Here is a 19282-nt window from a genome sequence, read left to right as displayed (position 1 = left end):
TTATTAGTGTAGAAATGCAATGTTCAACAACATGCATAAACGCTTTTACTTTACACAATTATTTTTAATTTTGACGAGTTTGACACAAAAAAAATAAAATTTTGTTAATTATTTTTTAAATTTATATTGTTTTTATTACAAGATTAGTATGTTATATATATATAGATTTAGATTTGCATTAAAAAAATTAAAGTTAAAAGAAAATTAAAGTTTTAAAAAAGAATTTCTCAAATTTATTAAAATGAAATAAATCATTTAACGAATTATAAAGATAACATAAAAAAATATCCAATAAAATTATAATTATTTAAAAAAAATCTATAAAACTAAAATATTTAAAAATTATTATTCAATTATGTAATTTATATTTATTTGATTATTATTTAGACATTCAATCATATTTGTTCTAATTCATTTTAATTAAATATATAGGTAAAAATTTCATAATATTAATTATATTATTCAAATAATTTCTTAATTTTATTTATAAATTCTAATTATATCTCACTTCCACCTCTCAACTACTAGTCACAATGATGATGATGATGTAGTCTTAATAGGTTTTTTTTAGTTTAGTGAAGAGTTTAATAGAAATATAATAATAATAATAACAATAATAATAATTTAGTAGGAATTTTATAAAAATTTTTTGTAAAGAATTTAATAAAATAAGAATATATTAAAACATAGAAAAGAAAATTTTATTTATTTCTAATTATATCTTCAAAGGAAAATGTTTAATTAAGGATTGGCTCTGCTCTGCGAATTGAATGCGAGGAGGATCGCGAAGGTGGCTCTGCTTTGCGAGGATAATAAACCTTTATCATTATTAAGATTATGAGGATAATAAACTAATACATGGAAGAAGGAGAAAAACGAAGTGTGGAGGCTGCGAGTTGAAAAGAAGATAGCTGCGTGTGAAGGCGGCTAAGATAATAAAAGAGACCATTTCCATCGCATGAGTTGTGAGCTACAGCCAGGAGAGAGGGTTGTTAAATTAAAACGAGCGGATATATCAGACAACAGCAGGAAGAAAATTACAGACAAAGAAATTGTGGAATTTTTAGACTGGTATTGATCGGAATGGAACCGGGGCTCTGCTCTGCGAATTGAAAGCGAGGAGGATCGCACCGATTGGCTCTGCTCTGCGATTTGAAAGCAAGGAGATCACACCGATTGGCTCTGCTCTGCGAATTGAAAGCGAGGAGGATCGTGAAAGTGGCTCTGCTCTGCGAATTGACGGCGCTTTTGTTCGCACCTTGAAATTGGACGCTGGATCACGCTCGCGGGAGTACTCTTGCGTCTACGTGGAGGGGTTTATCTCCTCCACCTGGTTTGCACCTCCTAATTCGCCCATCTACTTTCTCTTTATCTTTCTTTCTTTCTTTTTCTCCTCTGCATTTATTTCAAGTTACTCCACACCCCATCTGCCCCACCCAGCGCCCCCTAACACTGGTTTCCGATGGAACCGGAGTCAGACGGTGTTAATACTTCTAACCCTAAACCCTGCCCGCATACCACTCCAGCCCTAAAAAAATCCTTCGCTGAGATCGTCGCTCCGTTTGCCGATGGAGTCCGCTCGTCGGCACACTTCATTAAGGCTCCTGCAAACGAAGGATCCAGTAAGGCAGGTACGTCCCCTTGCAATACCTCGGACCCCTTCGTTGTTTCGCCAAATTTTGAAATGATAAGTGAGATTGCTTTGGAAAACGAAGACTATGTGACACTGGTATCTTCTTCACTTGTGTGGATGCTCAAAAATGCCCACCTAGGAAATTTGTAGACGACTGGTTTCACAATCTGTGGAATCTCAAATTAGGGCTTAAAATTACATTTTGTAGACAAATACAGAGAGGTATTTTTCTCATTTTTTTCAACTCGCATGAAGCCCAAATAGCAGCTCTTAATCGCCAGTACTGGACGGTAGGGAATACCTCTTTTCGAGCCCTTGCTTAGTTTCCAGAGGCAGTTAATGAGGAAGTCCTCGCATTGTCCTCTCCCAGATGGGTCATCCTCAAGGATGTCCCCCCTTTTTTGTGGCGTTTCCTTCCCCAGCTAATGGCACCATTTGGTAAAATCATTCGGGTTGATGAAACTACTAGGTTGGTGCCCAACCTAGACGCAAGAATGCTTGTCTCTATCAAGCCCGAAATTGACATTTCGCCTTCTCTAAACCTAGATATTAACGAAGACACATTCGTCTGTCCGATTGAAATGCTTGGAGGATTGAATGCTTATTTTCTCTGCAAAAAGGAAGGGCATATTCACAAAAATTGCCCAATTATCAGTCGTAGGAAGCAAAAGCATAATTCTGATGAAGCGGCCGTAAACCCTAAAAAAGTTAATGATACACATCCTCCCCCTACTGTTATTGTTAAACCTAAAGACGTGATGTCCGTAGATCCTGCTCCCGCTCCTAATGAGGCTAACCCTCTCATCCTCGATCTCGCACCCTTGGCCTCCGAGCCCCTCATCCCTGCGTTCGACCCCTCTCAAAATCCTGTAGAATCGCCCACTGATTGCTTTCAACTTGTTACCTCAAGAAAGTGGAGATGTAAAATCACCCCCCTTAAAGCCCTAAATCTTAGCCGCTCCTTCTCTAGCCAAATGGCCTCTTCTCCTAAGCCCTAGGTTCTTGACCAATCCCCTGTCAAATCTGTGGTTAGAAATATGGTTAATAAGTTGGAAAACCCCAGTCTTGGTGTCGATGGTGCTAGCATTAGCAATAACCCTGCAATGATCCTCAGATCCGGAACCCCCATCCAATCGGTCTCCTCTTCATTTGCAAAACCTATTTCTAATACTAACACCATCGATCCCTCGACTCCATCCTCGCTCAAAGAACTAGAGGACGGTCATATCATAGAAGTTATATATGCCAATAAGGGTCCAGATGAAATTAGGCCTAGCACTATGCTCCCTGACTTTCCAGGCTCCCAGTTGTCTGGGTCCCTCATAGGAGGAAATGCAGTTACTAGAGCTGATCCTCCCGAAACCAGTGAAGATGATGAGGATTCTATGAAAGGGCACTCCCTTAATAAAAAAAAAGGTAGGCCTATGGGCTCCAAAAACAAGAAGAAATCTGGCGATCAACAACGATCTCCCAACCAGCCCCCCGTAAACCCTCCTCTTTGATGAAGTACATATCCTGGAACATTCGAGGCCTTGAGTCGCCCGACAGAAAATTTGTTATTAAAAGGTTTTTGGACTTGCATAAAAACTTAGATTTTCTCATGTTACAAGAGCTTAAGTCTGTTGGGTTCTCCCTCGACACAATGCTTGACTTCATTTGGCGAGATGCTATCAAAGTTTGTACCAACCACCCGAGAGGTAAAGGAGGAGTTGGGCTCCTTCTTGACCCTAAATGGGCAATGTACCTCAAGGATAAAGGGACTTCCCCCTGTAATAGAGCAGCCTGGGCTACCTTTGAGGTTAAGGGTTCTTGCTTCGGCATATGCTCCATTTATGCATCTAACGATTATAAGGAAATAATATCCCTCTGGAATTGGCTAACTTCCCTCCCAAATATTCCCTGGGTCATGGCTGGGGATTTTAATATGACTAAATCCCAGAATGACAAGGCTGGGGGACTTCCGTTTGAATGGAAAAATACAGAAAAGCCTCATTGGGATAGATTCAAACAACATCTGCAACTATTTGACCCCCTGGAAGGCTCCAAACCTGATACCCCCAACCTATGGCACACCTGGTGCAATTTTCAGCAAAACACTAATAGGATCTACTCTAGGTTAGATAGGTTCTATGCTAATAAAGACTTCTTCTCCTTCTCCCCCAACCAACTTGGGAATGTGGTTGCAGTCTTACCAACTACCCTATCTGACCACTTCCCCATTCTAGCCATTATCAACATCAGGAACTCTATCACCCCTAGCCATCCTCGCAATAAGAAATTCTTGCTCAATACCTCCTTGCTGCAAGATGAGGATGTCCTGCATGCCATCAAATTAATTAGACTCTTCAATCTGCAACCGCATCTCCCCCAATCCCCCACAATTAGATGGCAGAGGAACATTTCTTCCTGGCAGAATCTTCTCCAGACCATTGGCCAGAAGAAAGCCAAGGACTTCAGACTCATAGAAAAAACTCTTACTCTTCGACTCCACTCCCTAGAGCATGATATTCAACTTCAACCTTCTTCCCCTACCTTGGCAAAGCAGGTCGTCGAGGCTAGAGATATCCTCAGAAAGCACCAGCAGGTTAAAATCAGAGGTGCCTTCATCAGAGCTCGCAACCACTGGCTTCAATTTGGTGATAAGGGCTCTAAAATATTCTTTAAACTACTCAAACAAAAACAAATCAGGGAAAAAATTGATAGAATAACTATAGACGATAAGGAACTCCTAGATATCAATGACATCAAAGAAGCCTTTGAAGTTTTTTACAAGACTCTGTTTACCTCTGAGGATAATGAGGCTGCGGCAGAAGCCTGTACTAGGGGTAGGACCATTATTCCTAATAGAATCTTTGAGGACGAATCCAGCCTCCTCAAAGCTAAGCTAACCATGCAAGAAATCAAGGATGCCATTAAAACTCTTAAGGATAACAAGGCCCCAGGCTCTGATGGGCTTCCTATTGAATTTTACAAAGCTAACATTGATTGGATCTCCATCGACCTCTATGATATCTATAATGAAGCCCTTGCCACTGGCACCCTGGGGGAATCCATAAATAGGGGTATTATTAAACTTATCCCTAAAGAAGGGGACAAAGCCCTGATTAAAAACTGGAGGCCAATTACCCTCCTTAACGTCTCCTACAAGATCATGGCCAAAGCCCTAGCCTCCCGCCTTGAGAAGATCCTCCCCAAATTCATCTACTCCACCCAAACAGGCTTCATTAAAGGCATATACATATTGGAGAATCTTGTAACGAGTTGGGAATCCATGGAATGGGCCAGAACATTAGACCAAGACGTCGCCATGTTCCTTGTCGATTTTGAGAAAGCATATGAAAGGGTAGAATGGAACTTCATCCTCATGATGCTCTCAGCCTTTGGCTTTCCTAGCGAGTTTTGTGACTATATTCGAATCCTCCTCAAGGATGCATCCGCCCTGGTTCAAGTCAATGGAATCCTTTCCCAGCCTATTCCCCTGTCTAGATCAATAAGGCAGGGCTGCCCCCTTGCTCCTGCTTTGTTTGTCATTGCTTCTGACGCCCTGTATTATCTCCTTAGAGATGACACTCTCTCCCCCCGTGTCCAAGGCATTACCCTGCCAGACGACTCCGAACTGATTAACATCCAGTTTGTTGATGATACCTCATTCTTCCTGAAGCTCTCAAGACATAATATTGACTCCCTCAATCAAAAACTTGACATTTTCCGTAGAGCATCCGGAGCCCAGATATCCAGGACAAAATCCATCCTACTTGGATGGAAAGATAATCCCCTGGATTGGCTTGACCAGTTTGGCTATGCATGGGGAGGACCTACTAAACTAGTCCGTTATCTTGGCATCCCCTTCTTGATATTTCCCTCTCTTAAGGACATGTGGGGTTGGGTTAGGGAAAAAATAGATAGTAAACTCAACAAGTGGGACAATAGGGTCCTATCCCTTGCTCGCAGGATTCAAGTCTGCCAAAAAATCCTATTTTCATACAGAATCTATTACTCCTCAGTATGGATGTTTAGCAACTACCAAATCTTTGAAATCCAAAGGGCTATCAGACGGTTCCTTTGGTCGGATGGGAAGGGTAAAAGGAAAGCCCACACGGTCAAATGGACCTGGTGCCACTTGGATAAAAAACTTGGTGGGCTGGGCCTCAAGGATCTTAGGCTGTAGGCATCTCCCTTGCTGCCAAATGGATATTTCACTCACTAGAAGGAAAAGAACCCTGGAATATCCTCATCAGAAACAACATTCAAAATGGTGTTCCTAAAAATGCCAAAACGTGGAAAGCTCTCCCACTCAGCGACCTAATAGCTGGCAGTTTTCCCGTGTCTGTCCAAGGCACCTGGGTGTTTAAATCCATCTGGAAAGCCTGGGAGCATGTGCGTGGTCTAATTAACAACTCGAGCATCAACTTTGACAACTCCCTACACGGTGAAAGGTCAATATGGTGGAACCTGCATCACAACTCCAAACCCCTTGCTTTAACCCAAGGTTGCTCTGCTAAGCACTGACATAACAAAGGAATCAAGTACATTATGGATATCCTTGAATATGATAACCTTATTAGCTGGGAGGCTCTTAGCACTAAATATGATCTCCCTGCATCACATAAAAAGACATACAATATGATTAAAAATGCATGTGTTCCTTTTCACCTCCCCAAAAACACCCATGTAGATGCCCATAGATACCTCTCTTTCCTATGGAAGGATGGCTCCACCCTCCCTAAAATCAAAGCCAAATCTATCTATACCCTGCTAAACAGTGACTTCTCGGTGATCGAACACATCAACAAACTATGGTATGTTAACCATACCCCCCACACTTGGCAGAAAATCTTTGAGAAGCTCTGGCGATCCCCCATTCCCCCTAAAATTCAATGCTTCAGATGGCAACTCATTTTAGACAGATTACCCGTTAGGATTAAATCTGCTGAGTATGACCGGTGCTTTGTCTGCAGAAAACCTGAGACCGCGCGTCAAATATTCTTTGATTGCCCCTTTGCTAGAGAAATTTGGCTTCTGTTTGGAATATCTATTGCAGAATCTGTTTTTACTCTTGATATTGTTACTGGTTTTATTCATGGACTGCGGAATGATACTAATCTTTTTTGGCAAATCTTATCTTCTTACATTCTCTAGTTTATTTGGAAACTTAGAAATGAAGAGAAGTTCTAAGGCATTACAAGGGAACGTACTGAGTTTTTCAAAAAATTCACACATTACAAAATTGCTGTGCAGGTCTGTTATGTGATGAACCTCGAGAGAAACAAGCTACTACGATTCGTGAAAGATGGCAAAGCAACCATGTTTGTTCATGAGATGCAAAACGGGTACGAATGGGCTAGAATTGCAGAGAACCAGACCTCTTTTGACAAAGCAGTGAAGAAGCTGATAAAGGATCTACAAGACAGTAGGCCTCCCCCTTTCAACAGGATTGAGATGTGCTCCCAGATTCTAGCAAGAAAGAAGGTGGTCTGGATGGAAGGAGAACAAGGCTGGACTATGTGGCTAGAGGATCGGGATGAGATCCTCCAATACTGAACTATTTTGTTATGTCCCTTCTTTTTGGCTAGAGTGATAATTGTATATAATCCTTTCTCTGGTTCTTCAGTTTGGCGGTGGTGGCCCCGCCCCCCGCTCACTAGTTTTGTATAAACTCTACGTCTAAGTTTCTTTGGACTCTCGATATTTAATACAAAAAAAACAAAAAAATTATATCTTCAAATTCACCTGCCACTCACTATGAGTTTATCAATCAATTCTTCTATCTCCATCTAATATTATTAATTATAATAGAAAACATGATTTAAAAACATGATTTTTTAAATTAGAAGTTTTTTAAAATCTAGATTTAAAAATGTAATTTTGACATTCAATAAATAATAATAAAAAGTTGCTTTTTAATTTAGATTTCTTTTTTTTAAAATCTAGATTTAAAAAATATAATTTTTCTTCTTCTGTATTTAATATAATAATAGAAAGTTCTTTTTAATTTAGATTTTAGTCTTTAATTTATTTTTAAATTATTCGTTCTTAAATAATAATAATAATAGAAAGTTCCTTTTAATTTAGATTTTAGTCTTTAATTTATTTTTAAATTATTCGTTCTTAAATAATAATAATAATAGAAAGTTGCTTTTTAATTTAGATTTTTGTCTTTAACTTATTTTCAAATTATCTTAGTCATTAAAATTACATGGATAAAAAAACTAGGTGGGTGCCATTGTATCTCAACATAATAAAAATATGATGATATAATAATAATACTAATAATATATAGTCTTAATAGATTTTTAACTTTAGTCAAGAGTTTAATAGAAATATTAAATAATAATAATAATAATTTGGTAGGATTTTTTTTAACTTTTGTAAAGAATTTAATAAAATAAGAATATATTAAAACATAGAAAAGAGAAAAAATGCCTTTTATTTAATTCTAATTATATCAATCAATTTTTTAATCTCAATGAATAATAATGATGATGTAGTCTTAATAGATTTTTACTATATAATAATAATAAATAGTGGGAAGTACTTGCTTTATAGTATAGTAATAAAAATATTTATATTTTTAAAATAGAAATTATTTATCTACAATATGATTGGATGAAAATTTTTGGTGTTATAGGAGCAAATTTATAGGAATGATAGATTTTATAGACTTTTAAAAGATTTTTTTATATTTAAAAAATAAATGTGTATTTAAAAGAGCCTTTTTAGTTTTTATTGATAATTTTGTAAATAAAGTGATTTTTCTATATAAATATATATGAGTTTTAGTATATATATATTTTTTATTTTTAAAATTATAGGTAATAAAATCAGTTAACTATTGTATAGGGATTTGATTCAAACCATTTAAATAAAATAAAATAAAAATTTAAATATATACTTAAACTATTTCATTACAAGCATTACACAACAAATATTCCTTCTAGCATACTTATCTTTAGAGGAATGTAGGTAAAGTATGCCAAAGATATCATATTTTTTCATTATTCCACTTAAAAAATTATTATATTATTATTTTGTAGGATGAAAATTATATAATTATATTATGATTAAATATTAAATTATTGTGACCCGTCCATGGGTTTCCCAGGGTTAATCCTGCTAACAACCGTCTAGATAGACAAACGATTAAATGGTCAAAACCAGAGAAGGGGTGGGTGAAAATAAATTTTGATGGAGCTTCAAAAGGCAATCCAGGGACCTCAGGAGTGGGATGTGTGGCTTGTGATGACAAAGGAAAAGTCTTGTGTAAAGGGGCTAGAAGACTTCAAAATGACACTAATAATGAGGCGGAAGTCCAGGCGACTTTACTTGCAGTTGATTTAGCAGCTAATCTAAAGGTGTCGACATTACATTTAGAGGGTGATTCCCAAATTGTTGTCCAGGCTCTGGTTAAAGGACATACCCCGTGCTAGAAATTAGATAAATATATAAAGATAATAAGTGAATTTTTTTTTTTTTAAAGAACTATTGCATCTGACACGTGAAAAGAGAGGGAAACACTCTTGCAGATGAGCTGTCAAATGAAGCATGTGGCTGTCAAATAAATTTTGATGGAGCTTCAAAAGGCAATCCAGGGACCTCAGGAGTGGGATGTGTGGCTTGTGATTACAAAGGAAAGGTCTTGTGTAAAGGGGCTAGATGACTTCAAGATGACACTAATAATGAGGCGCATTTAGAGGGTGATTCCCAAATTGTTGTCCAGGCTCTGGTTAAAGGACATACCCCGTGCTGGAAATTAGATAAATATATAAAGATAATAAGTGAAAAACTATTTTTTTTAAAGAATTATTGCATCTCACACGTGAAAAGAGAGGGAAACACTCTTGCCGATGAGCTGTCAAATAAATTTTGATGGAGCTTCAAAAGGCAATCCACGGACCTCAGGAGTGGGATGTGTGGCTTGTGATGACAAAGGAAAGGTCTTGTGTAAAGGGGCTAGAAGACTTCAAGATGACACTAATAATGAGGTGGAAGTCCAGGCGGCTTTACTTGCAGTTGATTTAGCAGCTAATATGAAGGTGTCGACATTACATTTAGAGGGTGATTCCCAAATTGTTGTCCAGGCTCTGGTTAAAGGACATACCCCATGCTGGAAATTAGATAAATATATAAAGATAATAAGTGAAAAACTATTTTTTTTTTAAGAATTATTGCATCTCACACGTGAAAAGAGAGGGAAACACTCTTGCAGATGAGCTGTCAAATGAAGCATGTGGCCTTGAGCCAGGGGAGGTGAGGTGGCGGAATGACAAAAACAAAACTGTTGAATGGAGTTAAGATGCACTGCCAAGTTGGTACGACATTAAATTTAAATGCCTTGTCAGAAGCTGATTTTTTCCTGCGCAAGTGTGAGTTAATGAGCAGTTATTGTGACATGCTCTGAAATGGTGGCGATGGTGGAGAACCATGCATTCAATGCCAATTTTGTAATGCCTGCACAGATTATGAATAGACCTGGCGAGTTGGTGAAACCAGCTTTAAAACTGGTTTGATCAGAAATCTCTGCATTTTCTCAGAAAGCTCAGATATGGAAGCTAATTTCACCCTGTAATCTTCCAAACTGATGCCGACATTTCGTGGTCTTGTTCTGCCAAAGAAACTCGAGAGAATGTTTCTCGCTAAAGACCCGCGGCTTCTAAAAGCGGTTTAGTTGGTTTTAGGAGAAGAGGTGGTTGTCATTGGTCACCACTACAGGTGCAAAGCAGACATTTACTTGCTGCTCATGGCTTGGGGTCTAGAGCTGGGACACACAGTTGAAGAGGTGCGGAAGGTGCTGCAGAGACTAATCCTAGGGGAATATCTATTAAACCTGGAGTCCTTGCTGGAGTGGGCGGTGTCGGGATGGGGATTTAATCTTACAGAAGGTATCCCGAAGGCAAATGAGGAGATGAAGGCACGTCACTTGTGCATTTAGTTTCTTCGACGACGTGATGAATTTAAATTGCAGTTCAAGGATGACGCGTAGAGAGGCTGGGAAGGGCTTTTAATCTTCATCCAGATCATGGACATAGAAGATGTGATCAGGCAGGAGGGTGATAGGAGAGTGGTGGAGATTGTGAGCCCTAAGAGGCGGATAACAAGGAGACTATCCGCAGAACTAGCTAAGCAGGCGGGAGATTATGTAGAATGTGGATGGGATGGTGGGGTGGTTTCTCCGAGCCGACGAGGTGCAGCGAGAAAGAAGGCAGGAGGAAGAAGGAGGCGACAACATGCCGAAAGTGGAGACTCTTGCCGTAATTGGGTGTCTGGTGAATCGAGTGCCTTGGCTGCAAGAGGTGTGAAGGAGGAATCATGAATAGGTCATTACAGGCACGATACCCATAGGTGCCAATTTTCTCTGCTTTTTTTTATCAGTTAATTTCACAGTTGAACTTTAAATTTCAGTTTGAAACGCCTAATTTTTGACAGGCAAGATGTAATAAGTTTTTTCGTACTCTTAAGTTTGGGGGGGGGGGGGATGCGTGGGTGCTGGTTACTGGTTTTGAATTCTAGCTTTTGGGAGGGTGGTGATGACAGTCATGGATGTCTTGTTTTGGGAGGTTTTTGATAGTTCATTATCTTCGAAGTTGTAATGCTTTAAGTTTAATTAAATAAAAATATATATTTTATCGATCAAAAAAATAAATATTAAATTATTGCAAGATATGATTATGTTATTATGTTTTAATATATTCTTATTATTATATTTTTATTAAACTCTTTACCAAAACAAATTTTTTTATTATGATTCATTGTTATTATTATATTATCATATCATTATATTTTTATTTTATATTTGTTCTTATTCTAAGGATTATTGGTCTTCTGAATTTCATTTTGAACCTTTTCTGTTCTCCTCAGCAAGTTTTTTTCAAATTTCTTGTCTTTCGGTTCTGTTTCCAAAATTGTTGTTACCTTCTAATGGTTGCATAGATCATTGCTCTGTTAATTCTTCTCCTCGTTCTTCTTTTGTGGGTCTGGCGGATGATACCAAAATTGTTCATAGTTTGATTTTTGATAGTGATTCTTTTTTGCCCATTCCAAGGTCTCCTTCTTCTCTTTCCTTTTCTGAAGAGAAGATTCAACTTATTGCTTCAAATATTTTATTTTTCAGTTTCTTCTGATCTATTTGATGAGATTGTTGCAAAGGAATTTCCCGAATTTTCTTTTTCTTCTGCATCTACCTCTTCGGGGCCTGTCCATGATGGTTGTCATGTTTCCTCTTCTTAGCCAAATTCAGTTGAAGGTGTGGATGTGGATCTTATTGATAGTCCTTCTTCAACTGTTTCTAATTTGTATGGATTTGATTTCTCTCAGAAGTTAGCCTTGGAGCAATCTCCTTCTGTTTCCCCCCCTATTGTGAAAACTCCTAAGAAGAGGGGTCAAAAACCAAAATTGGCTAAAATCAAGGAGGAGATTGTGGCTGGTATTCAATCCACTATTGTAGAGAAATTTTCTTCCCAAGTCAAAACAAGGAGGGCATGTTGCTCTCCTTGTGATAAATGAGGATTTTATCTTGGATTGTCAGGGGCTTAAATGCCCCTGATAAAAGGGGAAGGATCAAGAAATTTCTTGATTCTTCAAAAGTGGATATCATCTTATTGCAAGAGTCTAAACTTTCTCAGGATTCTTTTGATAACACAATTTCCAAATGGTCCCTTTGGAAAGCTGTTCATGTTCCTTCTTTGGGTGCTTCTAGTGGTCTTATAACTTTATGAAATCCTAAATCAGTCAAAGTTGAGATGTTATCTTTTGCTTCTCATTCGCAATTGTTAAAGGTTGATTGGTTTGAAGTCTCTTTTGTTTTGTTTAATATTTATTGTTCGACTTCTCCTTCAGATAAAACCGACTTATGGGATTCCTTATCTGAATTGTTTTTACGATATGATGATTTTTTTATTATGCTTGGGGGTGATTTTAATGCTCTCCTTTTCCTGGATGAAAAAAGAGGGGGTAATCCTACAGCTTCGAAGGTTATCGATGACTTTTCTTCCTTTGTACAAGACAGTGCATTATTCGATATTTTCCCTTCTAATGGTTCTTTCACTTGGACTAATAGGATATCTAAATGCCAGATTGCCTCGCCTTGACAGATTTCTTATTTCCCTAAACCTACGTTTGAGTAACTTTTCCTTTTCTTCTGAGATTCTTACCTCCTCAGATTCTGACCATTTCCCAATTTTGCTCAATTTTGATAAATTGGATCATGTTTCCTCTGTTATACCTTCTTTTAAGTTTGAAAAAATGTGGTTCACTCATCTTCATTTTCTTTCTTTATTAAAGTAATGGTGGATAAGTGCTCCGTTTTGCAAAGGTACTAAGATGTTTCAATTTTATTCCAAACTGAAATTTGTGAAATTTCAAATTATGGCTTGGAATAAATTGGTCTTTAAGAATATTTTTCATGAAAAAGAGGTAGTTGCCAATGATTTGAAGGTTGTTAATGAGGAGATTATTAGACATGGAACTAATCCTCCACTAATGATGCTCAAAATAAATTGTAAGCTTACTGGGAGATCCTTTGCTCCCGGGTTGAAAAATATTGGCAACAAAAGTCTCGTGAGGTTTGGCTTAAAGAAGGTGACAGGAATACTACCTTCTTTCAAGTTGCTTCTACAATTTTTAGTATTAAGGAATCTAAGTTTGGTTATGTCCTTAATTCAGATCAGCAGATTAGAGAGGAGGGGGTGTCTTTTTTTAAGGAATTGTTATCTCCTTCTTTTTCTTCTTCCTCTATGGATCATCATGTGGATTTGCTTTTAGGCTCTATCCCCTCCCTTGTTTCTCATGAGGATAATGAATTTATTATGAGGCCTTTTTCTTTAGATGAGATTCATTCTGTTGTTTTTTCCATGGCCCTTGACAAAGCTCCAGGTCCTGATGGGTTTACTATCTTGTTCTTTCAGAAATGTTGGTATTTTATTGGTTTTGACATATTAATGGCTTTGGAAGAGTCTAGGAGGGGTGGGTATATCCTTAAAAAATTTAACATCACTTATATTGCCCTTATCCCAAAATCTAAGAATCCCCAAACTTTTGCTGAATTTAGACCCATTTCTTTGTGCAACTCTATTTACAAAATCTTCACCAAGGCTATTTATTTAAGACTTAAAATTCTCCTTCCTCGTATCATCTCTCCTCAACAAGGAGGTTTTGTTCCAGGTCGGGAAACTCATGAGGGAGCAATTGTTGCTCATGAAACTTTATATTCCATAAATTCATCCAATATCCCAACTTTTGTGGTCAAACTTGATATGATGAAGGCTTATGATAAAGTTTGTTGGACTTTTTTGCTCAAAGTTTTGAGAAAATTTGGTTTCTTTGAAAGCTGGTGTAAATGGATCAAGAGTTGTATTTCTATTGCTTCATTTTCTGTCATCATTAATGGACCTCCCTCTGGATACTTTTCTTCAACCTAGGGTGTTAGACAAGGAGATCCTTTATCTCCTTTCTTATTTATCATTATGACATAAGATTTTAGTCGATTGGTTATTAAGCAAAAAGATTTGGGCTTTTGGCAAGGGGTGTTAATTCCTAATTCTAATATTTCAGTCACTCATAACCTTTTTGCTGATGATACACTTTTATTTGGGTCTTCTTCTATTCAAGAGGCTACTCATATTAAATTTATTCTGGATACTTATACTGTTGGATCTGGCCAACAGATTAGCCCCCATAAATCCAAGATCTTCATTTTTAATACTCAGTTTGTGGCTGATAGACTTGTGAATATCTTAGGTTTCCCAGTAGACTCTCTTCCTTCTACCTATTTGGGGATTCCTTTCTTTATGGGATCTGCTAAGTCTTCTTTTTGGAATTTGGTTATTGAGAGACTTAAATCTTGTATTTCTGCTTATAGGATAGGTGGTTGTCTCTTTCAAGTAGGATACTTCTCATTAAAACGATCCTATCTGCCATTCCTAATTACTATATCTCAGTTCTTCAAGCTCCCAAATTAGTCATCTCCCAAATTGAAAAGATTATTCGATCTTTTCTTTGGAAAAATAACATGACAGAAGATAAAAAGATTCCATTGATTTCTTTGACCAAGATGTCTCTTTCCAAGAAAGTTGGTGGTGCTGGGATTCAAGACTTATCTAAAAGAAATAGGGATTTTGGGGGCAAACTAGTTTGGTCTATGTATACTAAGCCCCAATCTTTGTGGTGCCAAATTATGCAAGCTAAGTATTTGGATTCCTAGAATCCTGCTAGGATCTTCACAATTTCTAATCCTCCACAGGGGTCTGCTATTTGGAAGTTTATGATCTCATGTAGGGAAGTGGTCTCTTATTTTCTCTCCTGGTAGGTCCATTCGGGGGAGGATATTCTTTTTTGGAAAGACTCCTGGAATGGCTTTCCCCCTCTTTCGCAACATGATTCTCTTGCTTCTGTTTCAGTTGTTCTTTCTCAATCATGGGGAGTTAGATTGGCTGATTATGTAGATAGTGTTGATATGTTTTCTCACAAGGTCTCCTGGAAGGATCCCTCTACTCTTCCATTGTCCTTGCAGGAAATTGAAAATTTTAAATCTGTTTTGCAAGACCAAGTGGCTTTCCTTTCTAACATCAAAGATCAACTTATTTGGTGCCCTTCTAAATCGGGAAACTACTCTGTTAAAGAAGGATATTTTGCTATTCAACAAATGGCCATTCAAAATGCTCCTCATCGTGCCTTTTTGTTTTGTTGGAATAATTCAGTATTACCTAAAGCTGGTGTTTTTTCCTAGCTCGCGTTGCAAAATAGAATTTTGACTAGTGATCGTTTAGTCAAATTTAATATTGTAGCCTCCTTTTCTTGTGTCTTATGTGGTAAAGTTCTTGAAGATGTCAATCATCTTTTTCTTCATTGTGAGTTTGCGAGTAGTTGTTGGCATTTTGTCCTCCAAAAGTTATCTCTTTCATTCCCTTTGCCTTTATCTTTATGGGACATGTTTCAGTCTTGGCCAGTTTTGTATTCATCTTCTCTATTTGCTTGTTTGTGGTTTATAATTTCCTCTTCAGTCATATGGGCCATTTGGTGGGAAAGAAACAAGCGCATTTTTAGATGTGACTCATCGGATTTATCTGTTGTTCTTGGGTTTTTGGAAAGAAGAATTATTGAGCAAGTTAATGCTTATGTTCAGAAATATTTTAATATGAATTCAGAGTTCTCTTCCTGGGATAATTTTATGATTTCTTCTTAAAAAAGTATCATTATTCCTGTATCACCCGCCTTTCCAAGGTTTCAGAAAACACCTGTAGACAGAAATTCCATAAAATGGCATCCTCCTAATGCCCCTTTTTGTAAATTGAATTTTGATGGATCCTCCCGTGGAAATTCTGGTGATTCAGGAATAGGGATAGTTTTTCGTGATCATTTGGTTTCTTTATTAGCATTAAAAGCTATGCCAATTTCTTCTAGCACAAATAATATGGCCGAGGCTTGTGCTCTTTTAGAAGGTCTTGTTATGGCTAAGGATTTGAATTTCAAATACCTTCATATTGAAGGTGATTCGGCTATTGTCATTAATGCTTGCAAGGCAAGAAAAGATGATAATTGGCATTTCCGGTATATTCTTGAAAAAATATGGACCGTTCTTGATACGTTTGAGCACCTCATCATCTCACATGTTTATTGTGAAGGTAATGCATTGGCTGATTGCCTCGCTAATATGGGTTGTGACAAAACTGTTATTGATTCCTCTCGATTGGGGTGTGATTTGATGAGCTTCCCAAACCTATTAAGTATAGCCTGTAGAGAGTTGAGTATTTAATCTTTCTTATTATATGATTGCTCGTTTATACGAGTTGATATTATCTTCTCTTGGTGAGGTATTCCTTTTCATAATTTCATTTGGTTTTGATTTGAGGTACTTTTCTTTACTCGATCATCACTTGGCATTTATTAATGATGAGTTGATTGTTATTGATGTTGTTTGTGTGTTTGGTACTATCTTCTGGTGCGAAATATGGAGATATTTATTTTCACATTGGGAATCCGTCCTTCATATGCCATTAAAAGTTTGGCGTGGCGTTGTTTTCATGATTATCTCTATACGCCGCTTCTTTTGGTTTGTCAGATTTTTTATGATATATCTCCTCTTTCTTTTCATTTACGGCATAAAAATTTTAGGCTTCATTTATCTCTAGCATTTCCGCATTCACCTCTTCTCCTTTGGCATTTGTCTATAATGGCAGACCGTAGATCTCATGTCATTGGTGTCAGTCATGTTTTGGACCCTTGTGTTTCTTGTAAATTCTCCGTGTTCTGTAGTATATATATTTTGGTTGCAGGTGTTTTTTGGTGCAGGGACATGTCAATTTTGGTTGGAGGAGTTCTTTGTTGTAGGGCCTTCAAGATATCCAATGAAGATGGATATGTCCTTCGATGCTGGTTTAGTCCTCTTGCTTTTTGGAGCTCTCTTCTTCATTCACTGGGCAACCTATGTTGTTTCTTTTTCATGTCCTTATTTTGTAAATAAGCTTGCATGCTCCTATTCTGTAAAATGAGCTTGCATGCTCCTATTTGTAAATGAACCTGCATGCTCCTATTTGTAAATGAGCCTGCATGCTCCTTTGCTAATCTCTATTTTGTAACTAGCTCCGGCTAGAGGATTGTTCACTACTTCTCTTCTATAGTCATGTTGATGAGCAATGACCAGAGTTTTTCTTGCTGGTTCTTTTCTCTGGGAGCTCAGTTTGAACCAATTTTTAAATATATTGTAAAAAATTATATATTATTAATAAAATATATCAAATGGCATTGCCACCTTGCCAAAAAAAATAAAATAGTTATTTTATTAATATAAATTATAACTAATATTACATAAATGTATTTAAAATAATATATAATCTTAGACTAATAATTAAAATTAAGATTAATTTTATTACTATAATTATAATTATACAGATTTTATATATAAATTAGGATTATATTCTTACAAAAAATGTATATTTTCACTATAAAATTTATTTGAATAAAAGGGTAAAAACTTTATTAATAATAAGAAACAAGCATTACATAAGAAAACCAAAGGCCCAAAGCTTCAGAAGAGAACAACAAACCAAACAAGTTATCAACTAGCTAAATAATTGGGTTCACTATAAAATTTATATTATATTATAATTAATATTATTTTATTGAAATAAGAGTTGTAGTTAATATTACTAAAAAAATAATTAAAATAATAATATGATTTTAAAATAACAATATTAAAAAAATATAATAATTAAGAATTATAATAAATATTCTATTATGATACTATAAAGGCAAGTACTCGCCACTACGTGGCACTTGTTATAATTTTGAATTATTGTTATTTTAAAATCATATTATCTTAAGTATATTTTTGTTATATTAACTACAACTCTTACTTCGATAAAATAATATTAATAATTATAATATAATATAAATATTATAGTGAAAATATACATTTTTCATAAGAAATAATCTTAATTTATTTATAAAATCTATATAATTATAATTATAATTATAATAATAAAATTAATCTTTGGTTTCTAGTTGTGATTTAGTGAAGTATGATTGTTTCAGTGAACAATCTATCAATTAGGTCTTTGGTCTAGATTGTGGCGGATATGTGCCAGATGATCATGCAGTTGTAGTATGATACTTATGAATATATATGCTCATCACATTTCAAATTTCATATGCTCATGTGTTTTACAGTTGAAGATATTCAAGTTTGAGTTTTGGTTGGTTTAATGACAAAGTAACAATGTGCAGGGATGCGTTGCATTCCTCTGCCTTTAGTTGGTTAGAGTGATGCAGTTCATTATTTTGGGTTCATTGATTTTTCATGTAGATATTTTGATTATCTATGAATATGCTTGGTGGTTCGCATTGAAGATTGAATCAGTTGTGTTGGTGCTCGTTAACAAAGTTATTATTTAGGGCCGACCTATGATATTTTGGTTCGTGTGGTAGCATGCGGTTTCATAAGAGCTATTTTGGAAGTGTTTGGAAGGTGTTCCAACACAGTGTGATCTCTCACACATTATTTGTCTTTTGCATTATCATGGAGATTGGATTTTGGTCCGACCATTTTGCATATACACGTTACACTTATTTTGGCCAACCTAGTTGATAATATTATGGTTGCGAATGGTATATAAAGGATGGAATGATTAAGTAGATAAAAGAATGAATTGTGTATATTTTGTGAAGCAAATGTGAAGCAGTACAAATATTTGTATGTATAGAAGAGCAATGATGAAGGAAGTTTGAGATGTGTTTTGAACAGTGAACTGTGATCAACATTCTAGTGAATGTGATTCTCTGTAGTTCAACCTTTTTATATTTTTATATCAAAACTCATGTATCTTACGCTAAAGAAGTAATCTTTAGTTTTTTAAAGTCCTTATTGTATCTTGATCTAAGGTTGTGTGCGTTAGTTTTGCAAGTCCACTAAGGGGCAATGAGCTCCTTGACCTCTAGCCTAAACATTATAATTAGTTTATTATATTTTGAGTGTGATTCTTGTTGTAGTTTTTCTTAGTTTAAGTTTTCCAGATAAAAGTCGATATTAGATAATCTATAAAATAATAGTATAATAATAGATTAGAAATAATATTATTAATTATGGGGATTGAACTGTCCCAACATAAAATCCTAAGGATAAGAACAAATATAAAATAAAAATACAATGATATGATAATA

General features: G+C 36.2%; 1 protein-coding gene across 1 annotated transcript; it reads left to right on the top strand.

The window, feature by feature from the left end:
• The first annotated feature begins 802 nt into the window (after window positions 1-802).
• On the top strand, window positions 803-7362 carry LOC131857363 (uncharacterized). The gene is made up of 2 exons (XM_059209813.1): window positions 803-1631; window positions 6872-7362. The coding sequence occupies exons 1-2, from the start codon at window positions 1569-1571 to the stop codon at window positions 7172-7174; spliced, it is 366 nt and encodes a 121-aa protein (XP_059065796.1). The 5' UTR covers window positions 803-1568; the 3' UTR covers window positions 7175-7362.
• The last annotated feature ends 11920 nt before the right edge of the window (window positions 7363-19282 follow it).

The sequence above is a fragment of the Cryptomeria japonica genome, chromosome 8, assembly GCF_030272615.1.
Source record: "Cryptomeria japonica chromosome 8, Sugi_1.0, whole genome shotgun sequence".
Taxonomy (NCBI): domain Eukaryota; kingdom Viridiplantae; phylum Streptophyta; class Pinopsida; order Cupressales; family Cupressaceae; genus Cryptomeria; species Cryptomeria japonica.
Note: the sequence above shows the minus strand (reverse complement) of the source record. Positions and strands in the feature narration are given on the sequence as shown.

Excerpts from the sequence above, each read along its gene's own strand:
- LOC131857363 (XM_059209813.1), top strand. The coding sequence starts at position 1,569 with ATGGAGTCCGCTCGTCGGCACACTTCATTAAGGCTCCTGCAAACGAAG. Across the intron at positions 1,632-6,871 it reads CGAAGGATCCAGTAAGGCAG|GTCTGTTATGTGATGAACCT; the intron begins GTACGTCCCCTT and ends ATTGCTGTGCAG.